At 40.8% G+C, this 24,781-nt stretch overlaps 1 protein-coding gene across 1 annotated transcript in view; it reads right to left on the bottom strand.

Annotated features, from left to right (window-relative positions):
• LOC119425022 (disabled homolog 2-interacting protein) overlaps nt 1–24,781 on the bottom strand; it is a 217,406-nt gene that overhangs the window by 132,402 nt on the left and 60,223 nt on the right. The window contains exons 2-3 of the mRNA XM_037692543.1: nt 22,252–22,370; nt 14,323–14,441 (exon numbers count right to left, since the gene is read on the bottom strand). Coding sequence (XP_037548471.1) covers nt 14,323–14,441; nt 22,252–22,335 — 203 coding nt within the window. The 5' untranslated portion in view covers nt 22,336–22,370. The remainder of the gene's footprint in view (nt 1–14,322; nt 14,442–22,251; nt 22,371–24,781) is intronic.

Genomic DNA, 24,781 nt, shown 5'->3' with positions numbered 1-24,781 from the left:
ATATATATAACTTCCTAATGGAGCTCATTCAGGATTCACCTCAGGTTTCCTCTGTTTGTGCGGTTTTCTCAGAGTCTGCTGTTTGTTATATTTAGCTGCAGACGGTTCAACCTCAGTCAGGTCACACAGTGTCGACTAAAACTAAAATCACTCTCTGAGAACCAGATAAAAACCTCCGACTGGTTCAGATTAAAAAGGCTGATTTAATGAGTAAAGAATGTGCTGCATGCTTACTGAGATGGCTGTTTAAACCATGCACCAGGTCCCAACCCCCCCCCCCCCCCACACACACACACACACACACACACTTTTCTGTATTCCTGTCATGCTGCGGTCCAATCCATTACAGCTCCTTACCAAGAAAATGGGACGAAGGAGGGGGACACTGGCATACGTTGCCCCCCCCCCCCCCCCCCACCTCCACCACCACCACAAGCTGTGCAGGTGGCAGCATAAGGAGTGCTTTAAGGGATAATTGTGTTACAAATGATGGGGAGTGTAAGCTAAACTCTGAACAGGCAGTACGCCGGTGCATCCTGTCTCTGAAGGGTTTAGATATTGAATGTTTGTAGTCTTCAAAATGAATTTTTCAAGTTTTTCTGGTCTGGAATTGAACAGAGAATGTGAGTAAACAATGTTTTTGGTGCAAGATATTCAAATGGGTAGGGGTTACACTGTGTTTAAGAACAGAGGTACTTTTTTATTTGCTTGAGTGCAGCATGATAGATCATGGTGAGGGGAGGGAGCTGTTGTTTCCACAACGAATGACTGAGCCAGGGGGTGGCCACCATAGATCAATCTCGCCCCCACAATCATTTGAGGAAACTATACTTTTCAGCAGTATAAGAACTAGAATCGCTCAAATGAAAGTGCTGGTCTGTTTACGTGGTGGTCAACTTCTATTTAGACTTGGTGATTTAATCTTTCCAACACCTACAGTAGATACAGCGACACAACAAACTGGAAGTTGGCATATTGCTTACTTTTCAAGTTATCCAGCTCACAAAGTTAGCATATATACATTTATGGTAGTAGCCATCTTGAATTGTGACGTGGCTGCCCAATTTTCAAAAGGAATCTTTATTACACATAGATGCAGCCACACACTAAAATGGAAGTCAGTACCAGTGGCGGCTAGCCAATAGAGGACACCACTCCACTACTCACCACCACCACATTACCTTGAATAAGACATTAAAAAAATTATAAAAATGAAATAATAAAATAAAAATATTTTGAAATATATGTAAATACTATTTTAGTTGTTGTTAGGGGTGGCTGTGGCTGAGTGGTTAGGGCAGTCGTCCTCCAATGGGAGAGTTGGGGGTTCAAATCCACCAGCAGTAACATGCTGAAGTGTCCCTGGGCAAGACGCTGAACCCCTCATAGCCTCTGATGTGTGTCCCGTCAGTGAATGAATGTAATCTAAAGCACTGATTAGTTTCTTTAGAATGATTTGATCCATTAGCTTTGTAGAGATCTAGTAGAGTGCTGTATGAGTGGGTAAATGAGGACACAGATTGTGTTGTAAAGTGCTTTGTGTATCTTGAAATAAGATAGAAAGGCGCTATATAAGTACAGTCCATTTATCATTTACCATTTGTGCAAGATAAATATTTTATAGGTAATAATGAGTAAAGTTGTTTTGTTCATCAACGTTGTCTGATTGATGATGACCTATTTCTGCCCTGGGGCACAAAAATCTTTGCCCATAGACTCTCGTTAAAAAGTTGTACATGTGTTGTAGCTCCTGTTCATTACAAGAGATGGGACAATACTGTGGCGCACCTTTCCTGTGCCCAGAGCTGAATGCAGCTTGATTTGCATATCATCACCCTCCTGCAGTGGGCTGAACATCACAATTAATCAGCAATCCAAAGACAGAGGGAAACATTACACTCAGTCTTATTCCAGGACATGGTTTAGCAACAAGGCTTGGCTAACTGCATGTAGCAAGGCTAATGCTTTATTCTGCTTTCCCTGCCTCATTTTTTTCAAACATCAGGATCTGACCCAGCATGGATTAAGACAGATTTTAAGCATTTTTTTTGAAAAGGCAAAGAAGCAAGAACAAACTGGGATCCACATGGAAAATTCACTGCGACTAGCCATGTTTGAGAAAATAAAGATTTCATCTCAGCTTGATGAAGGCTACAGTGTATCTGTAAGCACAATGAGGAGGTTGACAAAAGCAGGCACATTCTATCAAAAATAATAGACTGTGTCAAGTTGTGTGTTGCATTTGAACTTGCCCTGCATGGCCATGATGAAAGTGAAAGCTCAGAAAATCTGGGTATTTTTAGAGGATTGATGGATTTCATTGGATGCAGTTCTACATGAGCGCCTGCAGACTGCCACTGTGTTTAAGGGAACATCTAAGACTGAAGCATGAACTCCTTGATTGTATGCTGTCAGTTTTGAGAGAGTGCATCATTGAAGAAATCAGGAGTGCAGACTTTGACTTCATCTAGGCTGATGAAACAATGGGCATTTCCACTCCACACCCGTTTAGCCCCCCTGGAGAAACTCCACCAGCCACCACTGGTCAGTCAGTACCTTACTTATTTTTTAAGATATCATGCTCACAACATGCACAGACAGATGGACGAATGAATGGTATTTCCAATGTCCATTTTTCACACTGGATGGGGGCCCAAAACTCCCCGGTAACACATTGAAAGCAATAGCTGATGACTTTAAGATAATTTCACTGGGTTAAGGACTATTAGTGCTTATATTTTAAAATTTCAGCCTGATACACAGCTCTTTTAGTGGACATGCATTATCTATTTTATAACTGTAAAATCCTTTATATCACAGTGACCCAGAAATCGTTTAAGAGCACAAAGAGCAGATTTCAGCAGGATTTCAGCCTGATTATTGATTGTTATGATTGTTAATTGAGGTGAACACACACTCAAAAGATGCCAATAAAAATGACTGACAGACTGATAGCACCTTCTTCTCAATCGCAGCCAAATATTCAAGAAGATATAAAGCTGGACCACTGACATAGAGGGGGCATCGAGAACAGGGGCAGGAGGTTGTAATAAGTAAAACACAGTGATGTAGTCAACTTTGCTAATAAAGTTTGTTGAGCTGCAGCACAACAAAAATTATTGACTTATTGCTATGAAGCGGTAAACTAAAGCTGCTTTTGTAGCCAAGAGTAACCGTCTTTTTTTTCTGTAGGATGATGCTCCCATCACACTGCAGAAAAAAATATTCAACAAAGGTTTCAAAAAACATCTTTTTGTTTTGGCCTCCCCTAGATTCTCCCAGTCTCCGTCCAAACATCTATGGGATGTTCTGAATAGACAACCATCACAAAGGCCCCACCTCGTAGCTTCTAGGACCCAAACAATGTTCTACTAGTTATGAGACCCACAAAACTGTCAGAGTCTACAATTCAGTGGTTTCAGGCTTGTTTTTGAAAGAATGGTCATAATGATATGACTAATCAGTGTGTGTCGATGGAAAAAGAAAAGATGACGGTGGAGCTTCAGAACAAGTTTATATTGTTTGGACCACCTAGGGATCATTTGCAGAATTTAATAATTCTAAATGTCATGACTTTATTGGTGTTATAGACAATAAAAAAAAAGGTTGAATCATGTCATCTGGACTTCGTTTTTTTGTTAAAAAGAAACGTTTCGCCCCTCATCCAAGAGGCTTCGTCAGTCTGAGGCCTAGCCATCTGGTATTACCCAGAAGCCACCCTGACTCTTGTGTTTCAAGCCTGCCTCAGATACCCCTGAAGTCTGGCCTTTTCACTAATGGTTTCAAAAACACAAAGTTTGTTTTCTCAGTCATCCAGGTATATAACAACAAAAAAAGGTTGAATCATGTCATCTGGACTTCGTTTTTTTGTTAAAAAGAAACGTTTCGCCCCTCATCTGGTAATACCAGATGGCTAGGCCTCAGACTGACGAAGCCTCTTGGATGAGGGGCGAAACGTTTCTTTTTAACAAAAAAACAAAGTCCAGATGACATGATTCAACCTTTTTTTGTTGTTATATACCTGGATGACTGAGAAAACAAACTTTGTGTGTTATAGACAATGTTTTGTCCTCCCTGCTGCTCTCTTTCCATCATGTCTTTCTTTTTATTACTTTCCTCACAATGATCTTCCACAACGTTCAAGCTAAAGGAAGCTGAACTGAAGCACCAATACACCAGTAGATTCAGATTCATACCGAACATTTTATTTGAATACAACAAACAAACATCAAACATATAAATACATCATTTCGACCAGACGGAGACCATTGCAGGCAGCACGGTTGTGCAACTGGTAGAGTTGCTGCCTCTCAGCGAGAAGGTCCCTGGTTCAAATCCCGGTCCGGGGGCCTTTCTGGGTGGAGTTTGCATGTTCTCTCCGTGCAAGCATGGGTTTAAACCGGGTACTCCGGTTTCCTCCCATAGACCAAAAACATGCATGTTAGGATGATTGGTAACTCTAAATTGTCCCTAGGTGTGAGTGAGAGAGTGAATGGTTGTTTGTCTCATTTGTCTCTTTGTGTCCCTGTGATGGACTTGCGACCCGTCCAGGGTATACCCCACCCCTCGCACAGTGATTGCTGGACATGGGCACCGGCAACCCCCGTGACCCAAAATGGGAGAAGCAGGTAAAAGGTAATGGATGGATGGAGACCATTGCCGGTTTAATGATAGATATTTCTAACTGAATAAACAACCTGATGTATATAAATACTTTAACAGATACAGAAAAGCCACAATGAAAACCACCGGTATTGGTGTTATAGATGGATGTGTCAACCCCCACCCCGTTTACAATCCACAATCAACAATGTTCAGTCAGCTCATCTGGACGGTTTATTTTTTTTGCTGAGATGTTTCATCTTTCATCCAAAGGACTTGTTCAGTCTGAGGAGCCATCAAACAAATTGAGTCTCACAAAACAGCACACTCCCATAGTGAAAATAACCAATTTGATGGTGATAAGATGGCCTCCGGGGCCCGCCCTTTCCCCCATCAACTCCTCTAAGACAGACCATGCCAAAGTGGTTCAAAACACCAAAATTCATGCTCAGTAATCCAGTTAATAACCCAACAATGTTCAGTCAAGGCTTGTGGACGGTTTCCATTTTTTGCAGTTCGTTTTTTCCAAGTAGGTATCTCTGCAGACAAATTCGGAAGGCGTATCTGGGAGGCCACATCTAATTGGACTATAGGACAATAAGCGTGTCTGGCAGGCCACATCTGATTGGACGATAGAAAAATGGGTGCGTCTGGCGGGTCACATCTGATTGGACGATAGTGTAGTGAACTAAGCCTCAGGTCAAAACCTGACCCTGATGACCTTCATGGGACAGAAACTGTTATTTCATTGATTTGAATCCAGAAATACAAATTAAGCTCATCCAGAGACTTTCTAAGTGTGTCCTGCACTAATCAATTGAAAGAACACTCTCTTTTTATATTATCATTACTATTTTACAATATCTTGATAATCAAAGTGTGTTTAGTTCAAACCATTTTAAATGTTGAAGTGAACTACTCATTTTAAATCAACTGTGAAACAGTATTAATGATTTTTAATCCTCATTCAAAGTAGAAATCAAGTTAATGTCTGTTACAGAGTAATTATGCATTTTTTGATCTTCTGTCTGAAATGAGAAGGAGTGATGTCGGTCAAAAGTCGGAGACAGTCGCAAACAAGTTTATTGGAACGAACTGTCATGTTTTTAAAACCTCTCAGACAGAAACAGAGAAGCTGGCACCTGTTTCCTCCCATTTCGCCAAAACATTTCTCTGTCTGCTCCAAAACATTTCTCTGTCTGTTCTAAAACATCTCCACTGTTTTTCTGACTTGTAGTAACCTCTTACGTCACTAAAACCACACCCCTGTTGGTTCTTTCAACCAATCAGGACTTCTCAAATGAACCGGAAACAGAACTCTTTAAATGTCGACACTTCCTAGTTCCAGTCAGTTCTGAGAGCAGAACCGAACAGAAAAGTTCTGAGACATGAACCGGAGTTCTGGGAGATGATCCAGAGTTCAGAGTTTTACACTTGAACCAAAGTTCTGATACTGACGAAGTTCGGCTGGAGTTCCTGTAGGAGCCATGATGCCTCGCTGTGACTCCACCCGGTGAAACTTTATAACTTCTGAGGAGGTTTGTTCTGTGGAACTAGTTCTCCCGACTTCTGCCGAGTCGCAGCCGCCCTGAGGAGACGCTGAAAGGTAGCGTACCAAGGACCTCTTGACCGCCGCGGATTCATCCTCTGCCAAAGGTAAAGAGGTGCCATGAGCTTCACTACCAGCGTACTGCAGGCGAACTGCGCTTCAAAGGAGTGTGTTGTTCTGGTCTACAGATATACATTCTCATCCATCTTTTTCCTCTCCATTTAAACTCCTTCATTTCCCATCTTTAAAACTCTTCTATCTTGCCAGTAATTAATCCAGATATTTTCATAAATGTCTGTTGTATTTCAGTTGCAAGTGAGAAATCATGGCCGTATGATTTCTCATTGTAAAGCTCATTAATTAAGCTGTGTTATTGCGTTCAATCAGAATAATCAAGTGTACAATGTTGATGTTAAATTTTGATTCTGTTAATAAATGACCACATTCATTTTGATGGGTCAAAGAAAATTAACGTCTCATGTCACTGGTTTTTAGACCATCTCCCACACAGTATCTCTGTCACATATCTGTCAAGTAGCTCGAAAAAGAGAGAACCCGTCATTAAATATTGATTGTAGTGAAGCTAACTGAAGCTAACCGACCCTAGCTCACTACAATAGAAAAATGGGTTGTGTCTGGAGGGCCACATCTGATTGGACAAAAAAAAAAGGCTGAACAAAAACAAGCCGTATAGACATATTCTGTCTATGGTGTTAACCGGTTCGACATTAGTGGTGTCTCCATAACTTCTCTTTCAGCCTCTCTTAACACAGAACTTCCAATTACATTTCAAAATAACAGCAACATTTATGGGTGGGAGGGCTAAATGTTTGTTTTTGAATACCTAGCCATTACATTAAAAAAACAAAATCCATTTTGGTTGTTGAAAAATGTGAAAATACTTACAATTGATTCATAGAGAAAGAAAAATAAAGTAACCAAAATATTAATGATACTTACCATACCATACCATACCAATTTATTTATATAGCACTTAAAACAGCAACAAGGCCAACCAAAGTGCTGTACAAAAGAACACAAACATGCACAGCGGACAGGAAAACATAAAATAGAAATACAGATACAAATAGCAGCAGAAGCTAACTAAAATGGCCAACAGAGTAGAGAACAGACCGGACCAAAACAAATCACACCATGTTAAAGGCAAGCGAATAGAAGTGGGTCTTCAAGCGAGACTTAAAGACTGAGAGTGTGGGAGCCTGCCGGACACTCAGTGGCAACTCATTCCACAGTCGTGGACCTGCAACAGAGAAAGCCCTGTCACCTCTGAGCTTACGACGGGTTTCTGGGACTGAGAGAAGCATCTGGTCTGCTGACCTCAGAGAGCGCGGTGGGACATATGGCTGCAGAAGATCAGTGAGATAGGATGGGGCGGAACTGTTCAGTGATTTAAAAACATACATGAGAATTTTGAAATGGATCCGAAGGTGAATGGGTAGCCAGTGCAGGGAGGCCAAAACTGGCGTGATGTGCTCTCTATAGCCTGTACCAGTTAAAAATCGGGCTGCAGCATTTTGGACCAGTTGTAGACGAGCAATGGAGGACTGACTGATTCCAAACAGAAGTGAATTGCAGTAATCAAGCCTAGATGTTATGAAGGCGTGGATCACTGTCTCGAGGTTCTTTTTGTTGAGTATAGGCTTCAGCTTAGACAGCAGTCTCAGCTGAAAAAAACAGGATTTGACCATCATGTTTACGTGACTGTTGAGTTTTAAGGACGGGTCCATTATCACCCCCAGATTAGTGACCTTTTGTTTCTCTAGCGGGGCTAGAGAGAATAGGTCAATGTCATAGTTCATGAGTGAGCCACTGGGATGGAACAGCATGACTTCAGACTTCTTCTCATTGAAGCTTAAGAAGTTTAAAGCCATCCAGTCCCGGATGTCATCCAGGCAGTCAAGAAGAGGCTGAATAGAGCGTGTGCCTCTGTGCCTCAGGGGGAAGTAAATTTGGCAATCATCGGCATAGAAATGAAAGGGTATGTCGTGTTTGCGGAAGATAGCACCTAGTGGCAGCAGGTATAAAGAAAAGAGAAGGGGACCGAGGATGGACCCCTGCGGTACCCCCCACTGGAGTGCGGTCGATGCCGAACTAAAATCTTTGATATTGACACAGAAGGTTCTGTCAGAGAGGTAGGACCCAAACCATTTAAGGGCTGACCCTGTGATGCCCACCCACTGCTCCAGTCTAGAAATGAGGATATTGTGGTCGATGGTGTCAAAAGCAGATGTAAGGTCCAATAGGACAAGCAGCACAGAATCACCTGCGTCTGTGGATATGAAAATGTCATTAAAAACCTTCAGTAGAGCAGTTTCAGTGCTATGGAGAGATTTGAAGCCAGATTGGAATAACTCAAGGATAGCGTGATCCCCCAAAAACTGTTTCAACTGAGACTCCACAATTTTTTCCAGTAGTTTAGAGGTGAATGGGAGTCTGGAGACAGGCCGGAAGTTGGACATGACTGAGGGGTCAAGGTTAGGTTTTTTCAGGAGGGGCTGGACAGCAGCATGTTTAAAAGTCTTTGGCACCACACCTGAGGATAAACTGCTATTCAGAATAGTGAGGATAAAAGGACCCAGGGTAGGAAAAACTTCCTTTAGTAGTCGAGGGGGGACCACATCAAAGGGGGAACCAGATGGCTTCATGCTGCACATTACCTGCTCCAGAGAGGACAGAGAGATGGGCTCAAAGTGGTCAAACACAGCCACACACTGAGATGGGATGGACAGATCATGAGCTGGTGGAGAAATGAGTGCCCGGGTGTTTGCCACTTTTTCTAAAAAGAAATGGACGAAGTTCTCACACAGCTCAGTTGAGGCTTCCAGAGGTGAAGGCTCACTGAGGTGTAGAACTGAGTTCAGGGTGGAGAAAAGAACTCGGGGGTTGTGGGAGTTGGAGACAATTAAATCAGAAAAGAATTTACATTTGGCAGCTTTAACGGTTTTCTGATAGTGACGCCAACTCTCCCTCAACATTTGAAAAGACACCTGGAGCCTGTCCTTCCTCCACTTTCGTTCAGCTTTGCGACACTGCCTCCTAACGGCTCGCGTGACGTCATTCAGCCAAGGCTCTGATCTAAGTTTCGTTTTTCTGGTCTTAAGGGGAGCAACACGGTCCAGAACATCTAAACAGGCAGAGTTGAACTGAGAGGTTAGCTCCTCAGTGGTAAGAGACACCGAGAGCTGTTCGATCCTCTCAGAATTAAAACCTTCATTAAAACGAGCAGCAGTGAAATGGTTAATGGAACGCGTACGTGCAGGAACGCGCGTCTTAGCAGTATGACAAGGGGGGGTGAAGTCAAACAATACAGGCATGTGATCTGAAAAAACATTGTCACCGATTTTCAAATTAGAAACAGAGACATCGCGTGTTAAAACGAGGTCCAGCGTGTGACCATGTTCCTGGGTGGGGCCGCTCACCTGCTGAGCTAAATTAAAAGAGTCCAATAAATCCAGAAAGTCCTTCACTAAGGGCTTCTCCTGACAACACACATGCAAATTAAAGTCACCAATAAGCAAAAAGTGAGTGTATCTCTGTGTGATATCAGCCAAAAAGTCAGAGAATTCATTTATGAAGTCCTTAGAACGAGGTGGGCGGTAGATGAGCGCACACAGGACCGGAGGAGAGTGTCCAAGTTCAAAGGCGCTCAGCTCGAAGCTGGCGCGGGACATCGGGATGGACAACTGTTTACACGCAAAGTTTGCTTTAAAAACTGTTAATAATCCCCCCCCGCGCCGACCTGATGGCCGTGGGTCATTGCAACATACACAGTCCGGAGGAAGTAGTTCCACCAGGGCGCTGGACTCACCATCAGAAATCCAAGATTCTGTGACGAACAGAAAATCCAACTCCTCATCTTTAAAAAAGTCATTGAGGATAAACGTCTTGTTGGAAACAGACCTTGCATTGATTAAACACATCCTGATATTGTCCGACACAGGCACAGCCGTGGAGGGAGACGCGCGCGCCAGCGGGCGCAGGTTATGAAGAACAGCTCCTCCTGGTCTGCTGGTGCGGCGCACAGGTAAACAACTCCAGGTGTTTCCATGGACTGAGCGCGCGGGCAGCTGGCCAGCAGCCGGGCCCCGGGAGCACCACGGGTCAGAGAGGAGATGATCAGATCCAGAGCGAGTCCTGTTAGAATAATCCACACTTTGCCTCAGTTTCACCAAAATCCCTGCACGCTTCCCACGACGTCTGCGACGTTTCCTCCATGGAGAAAGGCCAGGGTCACGCAGAAGGAACGCAGGAATCTCAGATAGGACCGGTGGGGGAGAGTGATGGCCGCTGTTCAAAAACTCCGCGGGAATTTCAGCAAAAGTACGGAGCTCCAAAAGTGCCCGACGATCATACTGAAAATATGACTCAGCACACTGCACAAACCATTGTAAAAATAACAAAAATAAAATACAAGCAGAGAGCGAGAGACGGGCAGCCCTACACACCGGCGCCATCTTGGAAAACTTAAACTGGTCTTGGGACAAAGGATGTTTCCTTTCATGTCACATTTTCTTGTTCAACCTTTTAAAGCAGTCACTGCAGATGAGTGATTGTCAGTTTCTGTAAGATTTCTGCAACTGGAGCAGGTATTTCTGTTTACTGATTAACTTCCTCAGCTGCCTCACATTTTAAGGGTCAATTCTACTCCATGTTTCAGCTCCTTTCATAGATCAGATCTCATTGAAGAGCACTTCTAAAGAGCAAATTTTGTTTTTAGCGTTTGTTTTGGGCCATTATCTCGTCACAGGACTCATGATCTTTGAGACCAGACTTTTTGACAAATAGGAGCAGGTTTTGCTTCTGATGCTTCATATTTCATTGTACCCAGACCACACTCAAGCCAATCTGTGTCAGGTGCAGCCTACAACCCAAGAACAAAAGAGAATCTTATTGTGTTTGACAGCAGATATAACGCTGTTTCTTAGAAACCTTCAGTTAAAAAAAAAGAGCTGATGTAACTTACCTAAAGAGCCAGCAAATACAGCTAGCCAATCAGTGTTTGCCCTCCACAAATGCCTATTTTTCATTCATTCAACCTTTACTTACACAGGTAAATCCCATTGAGCCTCGAGGACTCATTAACAAGAGAGACCTGATTTCAACAAAGAATGATGACAACAATGGACAACAGCAACAACAATAAACAGTTATAAAAAGTTACACCGATTTTTTTTTTTTTACAAATAGGATATAGAAATGCCCACTTTTGGTCTGCATAGAACCTCTTCTTGTTTTTTTCACTATGGAGTGTGCTGTTTGTAGGACTGTTTGTTTGTGGCTCCTCAGATTGATGAAGTCCTTTGGATGAAGGACGAAAAGTCTCAGCAAAACAAGAAACCGTCCAGATGACCTGACTGAACATTGTTGGATTTTGACCTGGATTATTGAGCATGAACTTTGGTGCACCTTTGTCCAGCTTTAATCTGAAGCTATAAAAACACAATGCATAAAATTCAAAACTAATTCTGTCTCATAAATTACTGCAAAGATCTAAAATAAACCTGTTAGCTTCAAGAACTTGTGGGTTCAGCCACAGATTGTTCTACAAAACCACAAAACACGTTCCAAAACTCACCAAAAACAGGATCATATTGGGATAAAGTTAATAATAAAGGTTATTAATTAGGATTCAATTAAGTTCAGATCAGATAAATACTCAGTTGTCCAGTTCAGCTCAGTTATTAAAAATGTTTAACAAAATATAGATGCACGTCTGCAGTAACCAAGCAGATTTATGGCCTGTCCGCACTGGAATGGTATTTTGTGAATATGCTTCTTTTTTTTTTTTTTTTTTTATTGTTACAGCCTTGTTTTCACACTGTGGCCTTGTAGGAGTTATTAAAAATATTTTATGAAAGCAAGTTTCAGAGTGAGAAAATCATTTACCAATTAACACAAAATTCTTTTGTGGAAGAGCCTAAAAACAGCCTTTTAAAAAACAAAAATCCCTCCTGTCTGATTTACCACTGATTCATCACAGATTTCATTTTTGTGCTCGTGTTGCAGACGTAAGTTTCTCAACTACAGCAACATTTTTGTAAACTCTAACAATGAGCCAACAAGATGAGCAAAGCCACTGCTTTAAAAATAAATAAAGTAAAAAACAAAACTGTATTATTACAGCAGATAATCTTAAAAATATATTTGTATTTATTTTACTGACATGTGAATAATATTAAAGTGGTAGTAGCTGAGAGTCATTTCCAACCCATTCTGGGACTGACTGCATGACAAGACGACAGGCGACACTTTCATTTGTTCATTGTTTATGAGGCTGATTACAGCGTTAATGACAAGTTTCCTTGAGTGCAGAGAATCTCCATTCTGAATATTTTTAAAGTCTAGAACAGGGGTCTGCAAGCGTTGCAATAAAAGGAGCCATTTTTGTCACTTTGCTTACTAACTACCTGCTACAACTGTGCACTGTCAACTGGTGGCCCATGGGTCACTACAAGTTTGTTGGGAATAGCTTTTCCAGCCAGTGTGTGTGTGTGTGCATGTGTGTGTGTGTGTGTGTGTGTGTGTGTGGGGGGGGGGGGTATACAAAAAATGTCTAACTATTATCAACATTTATTGATTTTTTACATTTTAATACAAAATAAAAGACCAGATTCATGTAAAAAAAAAGTACTTTTTAACAATTTTATAATCATTAAAACACTGAACTTTGCAGGCCGATGTGAGTTATCTTCATTGTTGAAGAATTAAGTATCAGACTTAAAGCAGAAAGTTAAAGACAGAATAAAATCAGGCCAGTTTGCTGGATATCCAGTCACATTTTCAAAGAAAAATAAACACTTTGGTTTACTATGACTTTGTTTTTTTGTGTTTTATTTTTAGTGTCATCAAAGTTACTTCTTCTCAGCAACTTGTCTTAAAGATATTCCAAAAGATTTTGGTGGTTTTGAGAGAAATATCATGCTGTGAGACTGAAGTCGACTTAAAGTGGCTAACAAACTACTAGCATGATTCATTCATTCAACCTTTATTTAGACAGGTAAATCCCATTGAGCCTCGAGGACTCATTTTCAAGAGAGACCTGAGTGTAGTCCACATGTTTTCGTCTTGTATTTGTACCATTTTTCACATATTTGAAAATGACAGGACATCTGATAAAATTAGCAGTTTTTCATTGTTGGTAATAATTTAAATAAAATTCAGTTTTATGTTAGTTTTGGTCAAAGCCTGAAAAAGCTGCTGCAGAAGGACCAAAGAGCCACATGTGGCCCCGGAGCCACAGGTTGCAGACCCCTGATCTAGAAAATCAGATCATGATTTAGCTTCAGCTGACTGCAGCATCACACTAAAGTTCAGTAACTTATCATTATTTAGTTCACACAAACTGACCGGCTGACATTTTACCAGTTCAGTACAATGCCAGAAGTGATGAGATATATTAGATTTTCTTTTGTCAATAACTTTAAACACTACAAGAGATAAAATACAAATATCTGTTTTATATGCTGGAAAAGATGGTGCAACATGAACAAAATCCACAACCTTCAGGCTGTCTCCTCTAAACTTCTGTTTCCAGGGGTCCTGTTGCATTTTTAAAACTAAAATCCAAAATCTGGTCAACATTTCAAGAAAATATTTCAGTGAAATAGGTCTTCTTTCTACATGTACTTTCTCAGCACCCCCCTAACCACACACAACCGGAGCTGTAATCCTGCTGCTGCGAGTGGTGAGGTGGTGTTGTTATGGGGGGAGGGGGGGGTCATCTCAATGTGCATCACTCTTTAGTTCTGATTGTATTTTACATAATTATCCACAAACTTCAGCCTCCCAACATGTTCTAACAAGGCATTTTGGTTTTGTCAACTTCCTGGAAACATGTGCAGTCTCCAACCTTTCCATGCTGAGAAGTGTTTTCTGTGTTACAGGAGAGAAAAGAAAGCTTCATTTTCCTCTCAGTCTCTTTTCTTATTGAGGTATGTGAGATGAACACTGAAGGTTCATGAAAACAATCCAGAGAAACTGAGAAGCAGCAGGTGGGAGGAAAAACTGCAGTCTGAAATGGATCAGCGGCATTGAGATGATTTATTACAACAAGCAGAAGTGTTGAGGAGAATGATAGAGAACCAGGAGGTCCAACTAAACCAAGGAACAATCAGGATGAAAGAAGCGGTGTGTAATGGGCTCAGTCCTACCTGTCATTGTCAAAGCTCCTGAACCCAGGCAGGATGTGTCTGAAGCTGGAGTTCCGGTCGAGTTTGGGTTGACTCTTGGTGCGTTTAATGGATCCTTTCAGCTTTCGACTGAGGAAGCCCTGACGGAGAAGGATGGTCAGAGAAACGGCGTCAGAACTGGTTCATCTCAGAGATTTAAGCTGCAGGATGGGAACTATTCATGCCAAGATGAACACTCCATGCCACAAAGAGGTCAAACGAGCCAGTGAAGCATATAAAAAAAAAAGTTTGGCACAATATTTTGTAAGACAGGAAACTGTTTTTCTTGTTCTATCTTTCTAATAAATACAGAGTTTATTCTAAACATAAATGGACACGTAGCAGTGACCTTTGACCTTGGTGGATAGACTCTGAGTAATGAACAAACAGCACAGATTTATTGGACAATAAACTTTACACCCTGAATTACGTTGGTGTGTGAGACATTTTTGCATTAAATAAGGTCTTTAATTAGTTTTCTGATCCTTCTTGGTAAGACCTCACATGCTTTATTCCTTCCAACATCTGTAATCAGTCTCTCTGAAGCGCCTCACTGTCTCCATGGTAACTGGTACCTCACACAGAGACCGAGCAACCGAGAGGAGAGGTGCAGAAACAGACAGAGACAAATTAATTTCTTTTAGGTTTTACTAAAAATAAAGAAAGAAAATGTGTGAGTGTGGAGCAATAACTTGGGACAGCAGCAGAACGGTCCAGACTGCTGGACTCCACCAGTGGCGGATCTAGGAGGTGACACAAAGTGGCAGCTTCCACTGTCAAAAATATTTTGCCACTCCAGTTGCCACCACGTTTTTTAGGCTAGTCACTACAATAATTTTGTAAAAATGCGTGCAACCCTGAAAGTCCATAACTTTTCCGCTGATCACTTTAAAATTCACACATTCTGTTTCAAATGGAGAGAAGCTAAAACTGCAGAAATTTCAGTGTTGTTTTTGTGTACAGTAATTTGTGTAAATTGTGTACATAAACAAATAACTTGAATTAATGAAGTTAAGGCTAAAACTTCCCCTGCATTAAACTGCTGGAATCTTGTCCTTTCTTTGCCACCCCCAAGAAAAATCTCTAGATCCACCGGACTGTTTGACTCCGCCCACCTTGTCCAGAAATAGAGTCCACCTATTTGGACTTCACCCACCCAGTCCAGTGACTATTTGACTCTTCCCACATACGGTTTGACTCCTCCCACCCAACCCATTATCAATTCAAATGTTTATCTTTTGCACCTCTGATATAAGTCAATAAATGAAAACTTATGTGATTAAAGTACCCGTCTGTTTTATTTTTTTTACCTTTTACCTCAGTGATGAATAAGAAGATTAAGACAAAAACAGAAATAAATCTCCTTATCTGTCTCTTTAACTATCAGCAGTGATCATGGTCAGCTGTGTGACACGTAAAACAGGAATATCTCCCTCACCCAGCCTGTCAAAACAGAGAGCGTTTAGGAATGTTGAAGGTCAACATGGTTGAACTAATAACTGTAAGGCTGTATTTTAATCAGAACAAAAACCTCAAGTAGAAGAACAGCAGCAGCAATAGATATGAAACAGCAAATAGATATGAAACAGCAAATCGATGAGACAAAGCAAAAACAGAGAAATTGACAGTAATTGTTAGAAAGGGTTGATCTACAGGAGCAGACATTTAAAAACTGGAACTGCAATAATTAAATGGTGGAAGACAAAAACAAATAAAAGTGAGAAAGAAAGTGAATATAAAAGTCCAGTAAATGTGTGATGAGGTCACCATCAGATGAAAACTCAACAGAGCAGAAAGAATCTGCAGAAAAACTAAACAAGAATAGAATCAAATAGTGGGCAGCACGGTGGCGCAACTGGTAGAGCTGCTGCCGTTCAGCGAGCAGGTCCATGGTTCAAACCCCGGTCCAGGGGCCTTTCTGGGTGGAGTTTGCATGTTCTCTCCGTGCATGCGTGGGTTTTCTCCGGGTGCTCCGGTTTCCTCCCACAGACCAAAAACATGCATGTTAGGCTGATTGGTAACTCTAAATTGTCCCTAGGTGTGAGTGAGAGAGTGAATGGTTGTTTGTGTTGTTTGTCTCTATGTGGCCCTGTGAGGGACTTGCGACCCGTCCAGGGTGTACCCCGCCCCTCGCACAGTGATTGCTGGACATGGGCACCAGCGACCCCCATGACCCAAAATGGAATAAGCGGGTAAAGATAATGGATGGATGGATGGAGAATCAAATAGTTTTATTTTAGCCTCAGCTCTTATTGCTGTTTGCAGTGGGGAGCACAGTTCCGCTAATCCGCTAGCAGCTAATAATTTTTCGTTTAGTAGATCAGCATTTTTGCTCATTTTGAAAACCATTAATGTATTTAGCTATCGGTTAATTAGGTTTCACCAACTTTAAGTCCGTTAACAAAATTAACAAGCTTGTTCCTGTCTGCTGTGGGTGTGTCTGGAAGAGTCCGTTACGTTATTGACTTACGTGAACACATGACAAGATGTGATTAGTTGACGCAGCCTCAACATAAAGAAGACAAAGTCTTGTAACGGACACTGACATTCGTCTTAGTGGTTAGCAGTTTAGCGTTAGCCTCTGCTAATTGTTTGTACCTATTTAGAGGTTTAGCGTTTGTGAAGCTGATTTTTGCATTAGCCAAATATGGGTAAGCGAAGCTAACTATTTGGTTAACTGTGCCCACCACCGACAGTCTTAGAAAAGATGAAGACAAATTAAATCATACCATTAACTCTCAACATGCCCTGCTGATGTAATCAAATATTTATGACAGCGTTGCTCTATTTAATCATCACGTGATGCAGTAAAGGGATATTCTCCTCTCTCCTGGAAAATAAATCTGCTGACGTGTCACTGTTACAGTAATTACAGCTCAAATCATTATGGTCAATGTGCAACAGGAAATCAAAATGGACAAATATTTGATATAATTATTGCAGAAAACGTAAAACAGACAGTTTTACATAAACCATTTTTTAGTTATTTTATTATTCATTCTGCAGAAACTATTAGGTCTTATTTATGACAAGCGTTTCCAACTGTAGTCCACTGTTTTTATTTTGTTCCTGTTGCACCTTGTTTCTTTGGATCTTTTGTTTTGCTACTGATTTAGCCTTTAGCCCTATTCGCATGGGATTCGTTTTACCTTGGGACCACATGTAATAAATAAATTACTCCCCAACATTTGCTTTTTATGTGGCACATTCGCACAGGATAATCAAAGCCTGAAATTTAACTGAAATTTACAGACATCTTCCGGATATGATGTTAACACGCTGCGTAACATCCGAGGAATGACATGAATGATGTGAGTTGATGTTAAAACTACTTTTCAGGCTACGGCCACAGCTCAGTGCTGTGTTACTGCCAGCGCTAGCCAGCTGTATATAAGTCTACAAACAAAAGAAAATGATTCTTACCACACAAAGCAATGCATGATGTGAGCCACCATTTGCATGATTTTGTTCCTTCTCTTCAGCCTTTTCTTTTTTTTTTTGGTGACCGTTACAGGTCGATAGGCTTTTGCTGTGCCAGGACACAAAAGGTTATTTATGCACTCCAATGCAACCTCCTTTGCCAAAAGCAAATAAAAATGCACCCAAGAAACAAAAACACCTCATTATGTATTGGATCCTGCTCATTTCTGTCCAAATCACAGAGATGTCTATTCACATTGGATTAGTATTATCATAGGACCTTGGAGTTCAGCAAAATATAGTAGGTAATGTGCGGGGGAATTTTTAATTTACACATTACTGGCATGGCGGATTTGCATGGGATTAACAACACAGACAATCTCAGTAATTATTACAAATAGCATGTGTCCCTAGGTAAAACTAATCCTGTGCAAATAGGGCTGTTGTTGAGTTTTCCATCCTGTCAACTTGCTCTTCCCTGCTATCTTTAATTTGTCCCGTTGCTGTTTTGTCAGCTTTTTCTCTGATTAAAATGTACATTTTCATGGAGTTGTCCTTCCTCCTTGGTCCTCATCGCACCAATCCTTGACCCTTGACTACACCAACTCTTCCCCTTCCTGTCCTGTCCTTTCTTTTCCAATATTCCCTTACCTTTAACAGTATCTCAAGAAACGTCATGACTATCAGAAAGTGAGTATCTATACAGACATAGTGTCCTTGCTGTTGTTTTTCCTCAAACATCCAGAGGATTTTGCTCTCACATGTGTGAGTCACACCAATTATTCCACTTTTCAGTGTCTGACAGGGAAAAACAGAGAATAAAATGTGAACACTTTCAATATGGAGGAGTTTCTGGTTCTGACAAACTTTCTGTTTGTCTGATTGCTCTTGTCTAAAGGGAATCTGCTGAAGGAATGCATCAACATTTACAAAAGTACCTTTTTTACTGTTTACTGTGTTCCTTCATTACAAATCTCTCTCTCTGTGTGTGTGTGTGTGTGTGTGTGTGTGTGTGTGTGTGTGGGTGGGTGTGTGTGTGTGTGTGTGGGTGGGGGGGGGGAGTACACAACAACAGAGCTGCATACTTGATTGTAATCTCAGCCTGTCCAGATCCATTAAACCAGAGTTCAGTGTTTTCACAGAGCCTTGTTTTTGTCATAAAGAAAAAAAATTGTCTGAAACAGGTTAATTTTATCCCCTTGGCTCTGCAGCTACAGGTTTTTAATGCTAGCTGATTGAGTCAGAAGCAGAACAATCAGCAGGATTAGCTTTGCTTTAACAAGAACCTCTGCTGATCCTGTAACGTAACCTGATAAAAACAGGGACACATGGGTACAATTAGACCTCCTGCTTCCATTTGGGAGGAGATGAAATGCAGGGAGAAACAGTAAAGTCACATTAATAGTTGGTCAGATCGTGGACAGAGTCAGAGTCTGTGTTTGGTTTCACCGATCACTGATCAGGTGGAAGAAGCCAACTATAATAGTCCTGATGATGAAATCAGCCTTTGAAGAGGTTTCATTTTCCTCTTTGCTCTCTGCTGGTGTTTGTGCAGAAAGTGAAGTCTCTGCAAACAGAGGAGAGAAAAACATTTTGACAGATTTAGCTCAAGGCTGAGGTTCAGTGCTTCACATGTCATCGCAGCTCTTTTTATTAGAAGGAGAGAAGTTTGTCACGGAGGAGAGGAGAAGGATGGAGATGGATCTGTTCATCCACCACTAAACACACAAACAGGAAGCAAACGCTGTAAAGGTCTTCTCTGATGGACCTGAGGTTTTAACCTCTGCCTCAGTTAAAGCACCTTTTTATTCATCTTTAATCTGAGCAGAAACGTGATAAATCCAGGTGAAGTTCAAATAATGAGGTGGTTTTGATGTTTAACCAGCAAAGACCAGAAGGAGGCAGCATGAGAGAAACTGCATGAGAAACAGGCTTCAGTATCTGTGGAGGAAGTTTTTTATGCAGGAGTCAGAATCAGATGATGAATGTTAATCACGTGGGTGGGAGGAACGTGGTAATGTGATCTGGATTATTTTTCTGCATAGCTTCTTGGACTTTATTTCCCCTAAAGAAGTTAAGTATCTGGTTTAGAGACAGTAAATCAACGAGTTGCTCTTCCATCTGACCACAAGCTGCAACTTCTTTCTTTTTTTAAATTCTCCAGTAGGTGCATAAAATAAAATAATCAATCAAAAAGTCATGAGCAGAGACATAAGATGTAACAGCTAACAATAACAGAGGTACTCCCAAAATTTGTTTTATTTTACAAGTATAACTCATTGAATAAAATGATATTATTAAACAACTCAGAAGCAGTGTAATCTGTTCTTTGTATACATTTGACATTTTCACAGATATTTAAGTGTTAAATATGTAAAAAGAGCCAAAACAAACATATTTATTTCTATTTATGTAGGACACTAATATAATTTAGCTTCTGACTTGGGTCATGTGTCAGCTCAGCAATAAAGAGTTTATAAAGCTTAAATAGAAGATACATTTTTGAGAAACTAAGAGTTTGTGGCCTTAATGTCCTGAGTCTGAGTGTTTGCACATCCTGTTGTCTTCGCGTCTGTTACTAATGAAAATAAATGCTGCTAATTGCCAAATACATTAAACTGATGACTCATGGCAGATTTTTGCTCCATTTCCTGACTGTTTATCTGCTGATTTAAACATGGCAGAACATCATTGAGGTGACAAACTGAGGAGCTCTTCATTTGGGTCTGACAGGAGAGTCAGTCAGTGACGACTGAGCAGGTGTGTGTGTGTGTGTGCGCGCGCGCACAGGTGTGGGAGGGCATGCACATTATGAAACTTTTCAAACATGCTAAATGATTAAAGCAACAAAAGACAGATTGTTTCATATAAATGTAGCATGTACACACTTGACATATTTTCAGTAAATTGCTTTCAAGTCGGCGGCACGGGGTCGCAGTTAGTAGTGCTGTCACCCAGTGAGAAGGTTGCCAGATGGAATCCCAGCCAGGGGCCTTTCTGGATGGAGTTTGCATGTTCTCCTGGGTTTTCTCCAGGTTCTCCGGTTTCCTCCCACAGACCAAAACCCTGCATGTTAGACTGATTGGTAACTCTAATTGCCCCTAGGTGTGAGAGTGTCTTGTTGTCTTGTCTTGTTCATCTCAGTGGCCATGGGATGGACTCGCGACCTGTCCAGGGTGTACCCTGCCTCTCACACAGCAACAGCTTGACATGGGCACCAGTGACCGCTGCCACCCGAAAAGGAAGGAGCGGGTAAAGATAAAGGATGGATGGATGGTTTAAAATCAGTCCCAGTCCATCTGGACACCTAGTCAGCCTTCCTAAAACCATGGACCTATCAGTACTAGTTTCCTGGAATGATGGCTATGATAGTTTTAGTCTCTTAAATGCATCTGTTAGAAGCAGTCTTCTCAAAACCAATTATGTTTTTATTAGTACCAGCCTTCTCAATTAATAGATCTATTTACCGGTTGTCATGTACTGTGCATTTTGTTAGTTGTGTCCGAAGATTGTTGTACTTTATTGTTAGGGTTGTTTTTGTTTGTTTGTTTGTTTGTTTGTTTGGTATTCTTGTGTTTATGTTATCTGTAGTTTTTCCTGTTAGCATCCCTTTGTTCCCTGGATCATTTCTCATTTCTCCTCCGACAGCTTCCCCAGTGTTTTTCCAGTCAATCTGCCACTCTCACCTGGTCTCAGGCAGCAATTAACTCAGCTGCCTCCACTTTCACAATTTCCTCTGCTCTGTATATCCAGTTTCTTTCCATCTTCACATTTGTTCTCTATTGTTGGATTTTCATTCTGGGTGGCATGGTGGCCTGCTGGCAGAGCTGTTTCCTCTCAGCAAGAAGGTCACCGGATCAAATCTTGGCCAGGCACCTTTCTGTGTGGACTTTGCATGTTCTCCTTGTGCATACGTGGGTTTTCTCCAGGTTCTCCAGTTTCCTCCCACAGACTAAAAACAGGCATGTTAGACTGATTGGTAACTAAATTGTCCCTAGGTGTGATTGAGAGAGTGAATGGTTGTTTGTCTCATTTGTCTCTATTTGTCCCTGTGATGGACTGGAGACCTGTCCAGAGTGTCCCCCGCCTCATGTACAGTGACTGCTGGACATGGGCACCAGTGACCCCCGTGACCCATAAAGGAAAAAGCAGGTAAATATGTTGGATGGATGGATGGAGGACTTTCATTCCACACCCAGAGTTTTCTCCTTAGGCCCCAGTTTGTTGCCATGTCAGCATTTTTGTTTTATTAGTTAAATAAGTTTCCTTTTCAAGATTCTTGTGTCCAGTCTGCATTCTGGGTCTGAACCATCCTAAAAACCTGACACTGGTGTCTTAAACCATGGATCCATCAGTGCCAGTCTCCTGAATCCATAAACTCATCAGTATCATCCATGGTCAAACAGTACCAGCCTTCTGCCCATAGCTCTATCAGCTAAGGCCAAAGAGAAGGTGGTGGAGAAGACAGATGATGGATCAAAGTGAACTTACGGTGCTCACGGTGACTCTGAAAGGTGCAGCAGTGATGGATCCTGCCTCCACGGAGGCCGTGTTTTTCTCAGAGGAGCCTGGCATACTGCGCCGGCGTCCAGTCTGCTCTGAGGGAGACTCTGCACACACAAACACATCTGCATGTAAGAACAATGGTCTTCAAACTCTTGAAAACTTTACAGACCCTATCCTGATGCATGCTCAATTATCCAGGTAGAAAAATCTAACAAAGTTAAGTCAGGTCTTCTGGACGTTTAGGACCTGACTTAACTTTTTTAGATTACAGACCCTAATAACTGACAAAAGCAATTATTTGTTAGTTAATAATCGGTGTCTTTGGACCACAAAGGACATCATCAGTCCTTTTAACCATTTCGGGTAGAGTGGCATTTTTTGTCTCCATTCTCAGTCCTTATACTGTACATACATTGATTTTTTTATTTTTTATTTTGTTGTTAGCCAGAGGGTGGTCTCAGACTTATGAGGACTGTTAGTCCCACTATGGGGTAGCTATAAGGACTTGCATGTCTGTTTAAAGATCTGTTAATGTGAACAGAAATTTACAAAGAATGAAATTGCTCAAATCTCTTCCAGCATTTTGAATGTTGTTTAGAACATGTTATGGTTCATTCCCTTTTTATATTCTACAGTTGTATCAATGTAAAAAAGATACATTAGTTTTTGTTCCTGCTGCTTTGTTCAGTCTCAGATCAGTATCAGAGGTTTGGGCTTGTGCACATGTGCAGAAGCAGCAGATCTGGACATGTTAAGGAGGAATGTTGGAGACATGAAGCCAGCAAGTCCTCACAGATTTCAGACAGTCATCCCTTCTGCTGTCTCAGTCCGATAAATACAGTTTGAACTGGTCCCACCAAAGTTTTCAATGTCTTACTTAAACAGAAAAGAAGCCCACACGTGGATTGTGTGGAACTAGGCCAGAGATGGTGATATAAGCTGTCCTCATTAAAGGTCTATGTGAGGTCACATCATCACTCAGCAGAACTGAAATCATTTAAATGAGTCTGTAAGAAGTGATGAAGTCAGGACTGCAGAGTGTGCAACACACAAACACACAGATCATCGGCTCATGACTTCAGGAGGAATCACACTGACTTACATCCAACTCAACCTGGCAGCTCTGTTCACAGATAGGAACTATTGTGGAGACTACAAAACATTAGCTTTAATATTAAAGAACAAGAAGAACACTCAGAGTTTCTGGCAGTGAAGGAATGTAAAAAAATAAACAGAGCAATGTGGGAATAAATCAGTTGTTTAAAACTGGTGTCTCTGCAGTGTCTAACTCTTTTATCACATTTGTTGCACACCGTCACGGAGCAAAAATAGGGAATTGAAAATACTCTCCATCCGTCCATTCGTTGTCTGTCTGCCAGTGCATGTTGGGAGCATGATAACTTGAAAAATAAACAAGGTACCGATTTCCATTTTGGTGTGTGGTTGCATCTAAGAGTAATGAATAATAAGAGACAGTTTGTACAGGTAAATTATGTAAGATCAGAATTTTGTGTTAATAGATGTGGAGTTCCTCAGGGCTCTGTGTTGGGACCAAAGTAGTTTATTTTGTATGTGAATGACTTGGCTGATGTGTCAGGGCTTTTGTAGTGTGTTTTATTTGCAGATGATACAACATTTTTTTGTTCGGGTGAAGATAATAAATGGATGCTAACATGATACAGGCAGAATTCATAAAAATACAAACTTGCTTCCAACTTAATAAGTTATCATTAAATTTGGAAAATAAACAAACTACATGATATTTAGTAATAGAAATAAAATGATCAAAGTCCCATTTAAAATTGACAACACTGAAATTCAGAGTTAATGTAATTATTTGTTTGGCTATTGTTATTGATGAAAAGCTGACATGGAAATCTCATGTAAATTACTTACGAATAAAAATAACAAAATCAATTGCGTTGCTGTATAAAGTAAAAGAGTTTTTGAATGACAAAGCTTTGTATATATTGTATAATGTAATGATTGTTCCATATTTAATCTACTGTACTGAAGTTTGGGGAAAAGCATGCAAAACAATTACAAACCCTAATTTTATTTTACAAAAAGAACTATAAGAATTATTAGTAGGAAGTGCTATGCCAACAAATATATTATTTCATCAGTTGAAATTATTAAAATTTTATGATTTGGTTGAATATAGTATTTTACAAGTCATGTATAAAGCTCATTAAAATATTACCCTCAAATATAATATTCAATTAAAATTTGTTTAAAAAAAAGAGAGTCAATATAACCTTAAGGGAATGGAAATGTTTGTAAAACCTCCATTTAAAACTAGTCTGAAGGAGCGCTGCGTTGTAATTCAGGGAATAGGATTGTGGAATCGCCTTGATATCACCATAAAATTTTCTAAAACAATTTATATGTTTAAAAATATCCATCCATCCATCCATTATCTTTACCCGCTTATTCCATTTTGGGTCACGGGGATCGCTGGTGCCCATTGTAACGAACCCCGTATAATGGACCAAAATCACCACCACAAAAAATC

This window comes from Nematolebias whitei, chromosome 18 (assembly GCF_014905685.2).
Source record: "Nematolebias whitei isolate Nwh7 chromosome 18, NemWhi1, whole genome shotgun sequence".
NCBI lineage: Eukaryota > Metazoa > Chordata > Actinopteri > Cyprinodontiformes > Rivulidae > Nematolebias > Nematolebias whitei.
The sequence above is the reverse complement of the archived record's forward strand: the minus strand, read 5'-3'. Positions and strand labels throughout refer to the sequence as shown.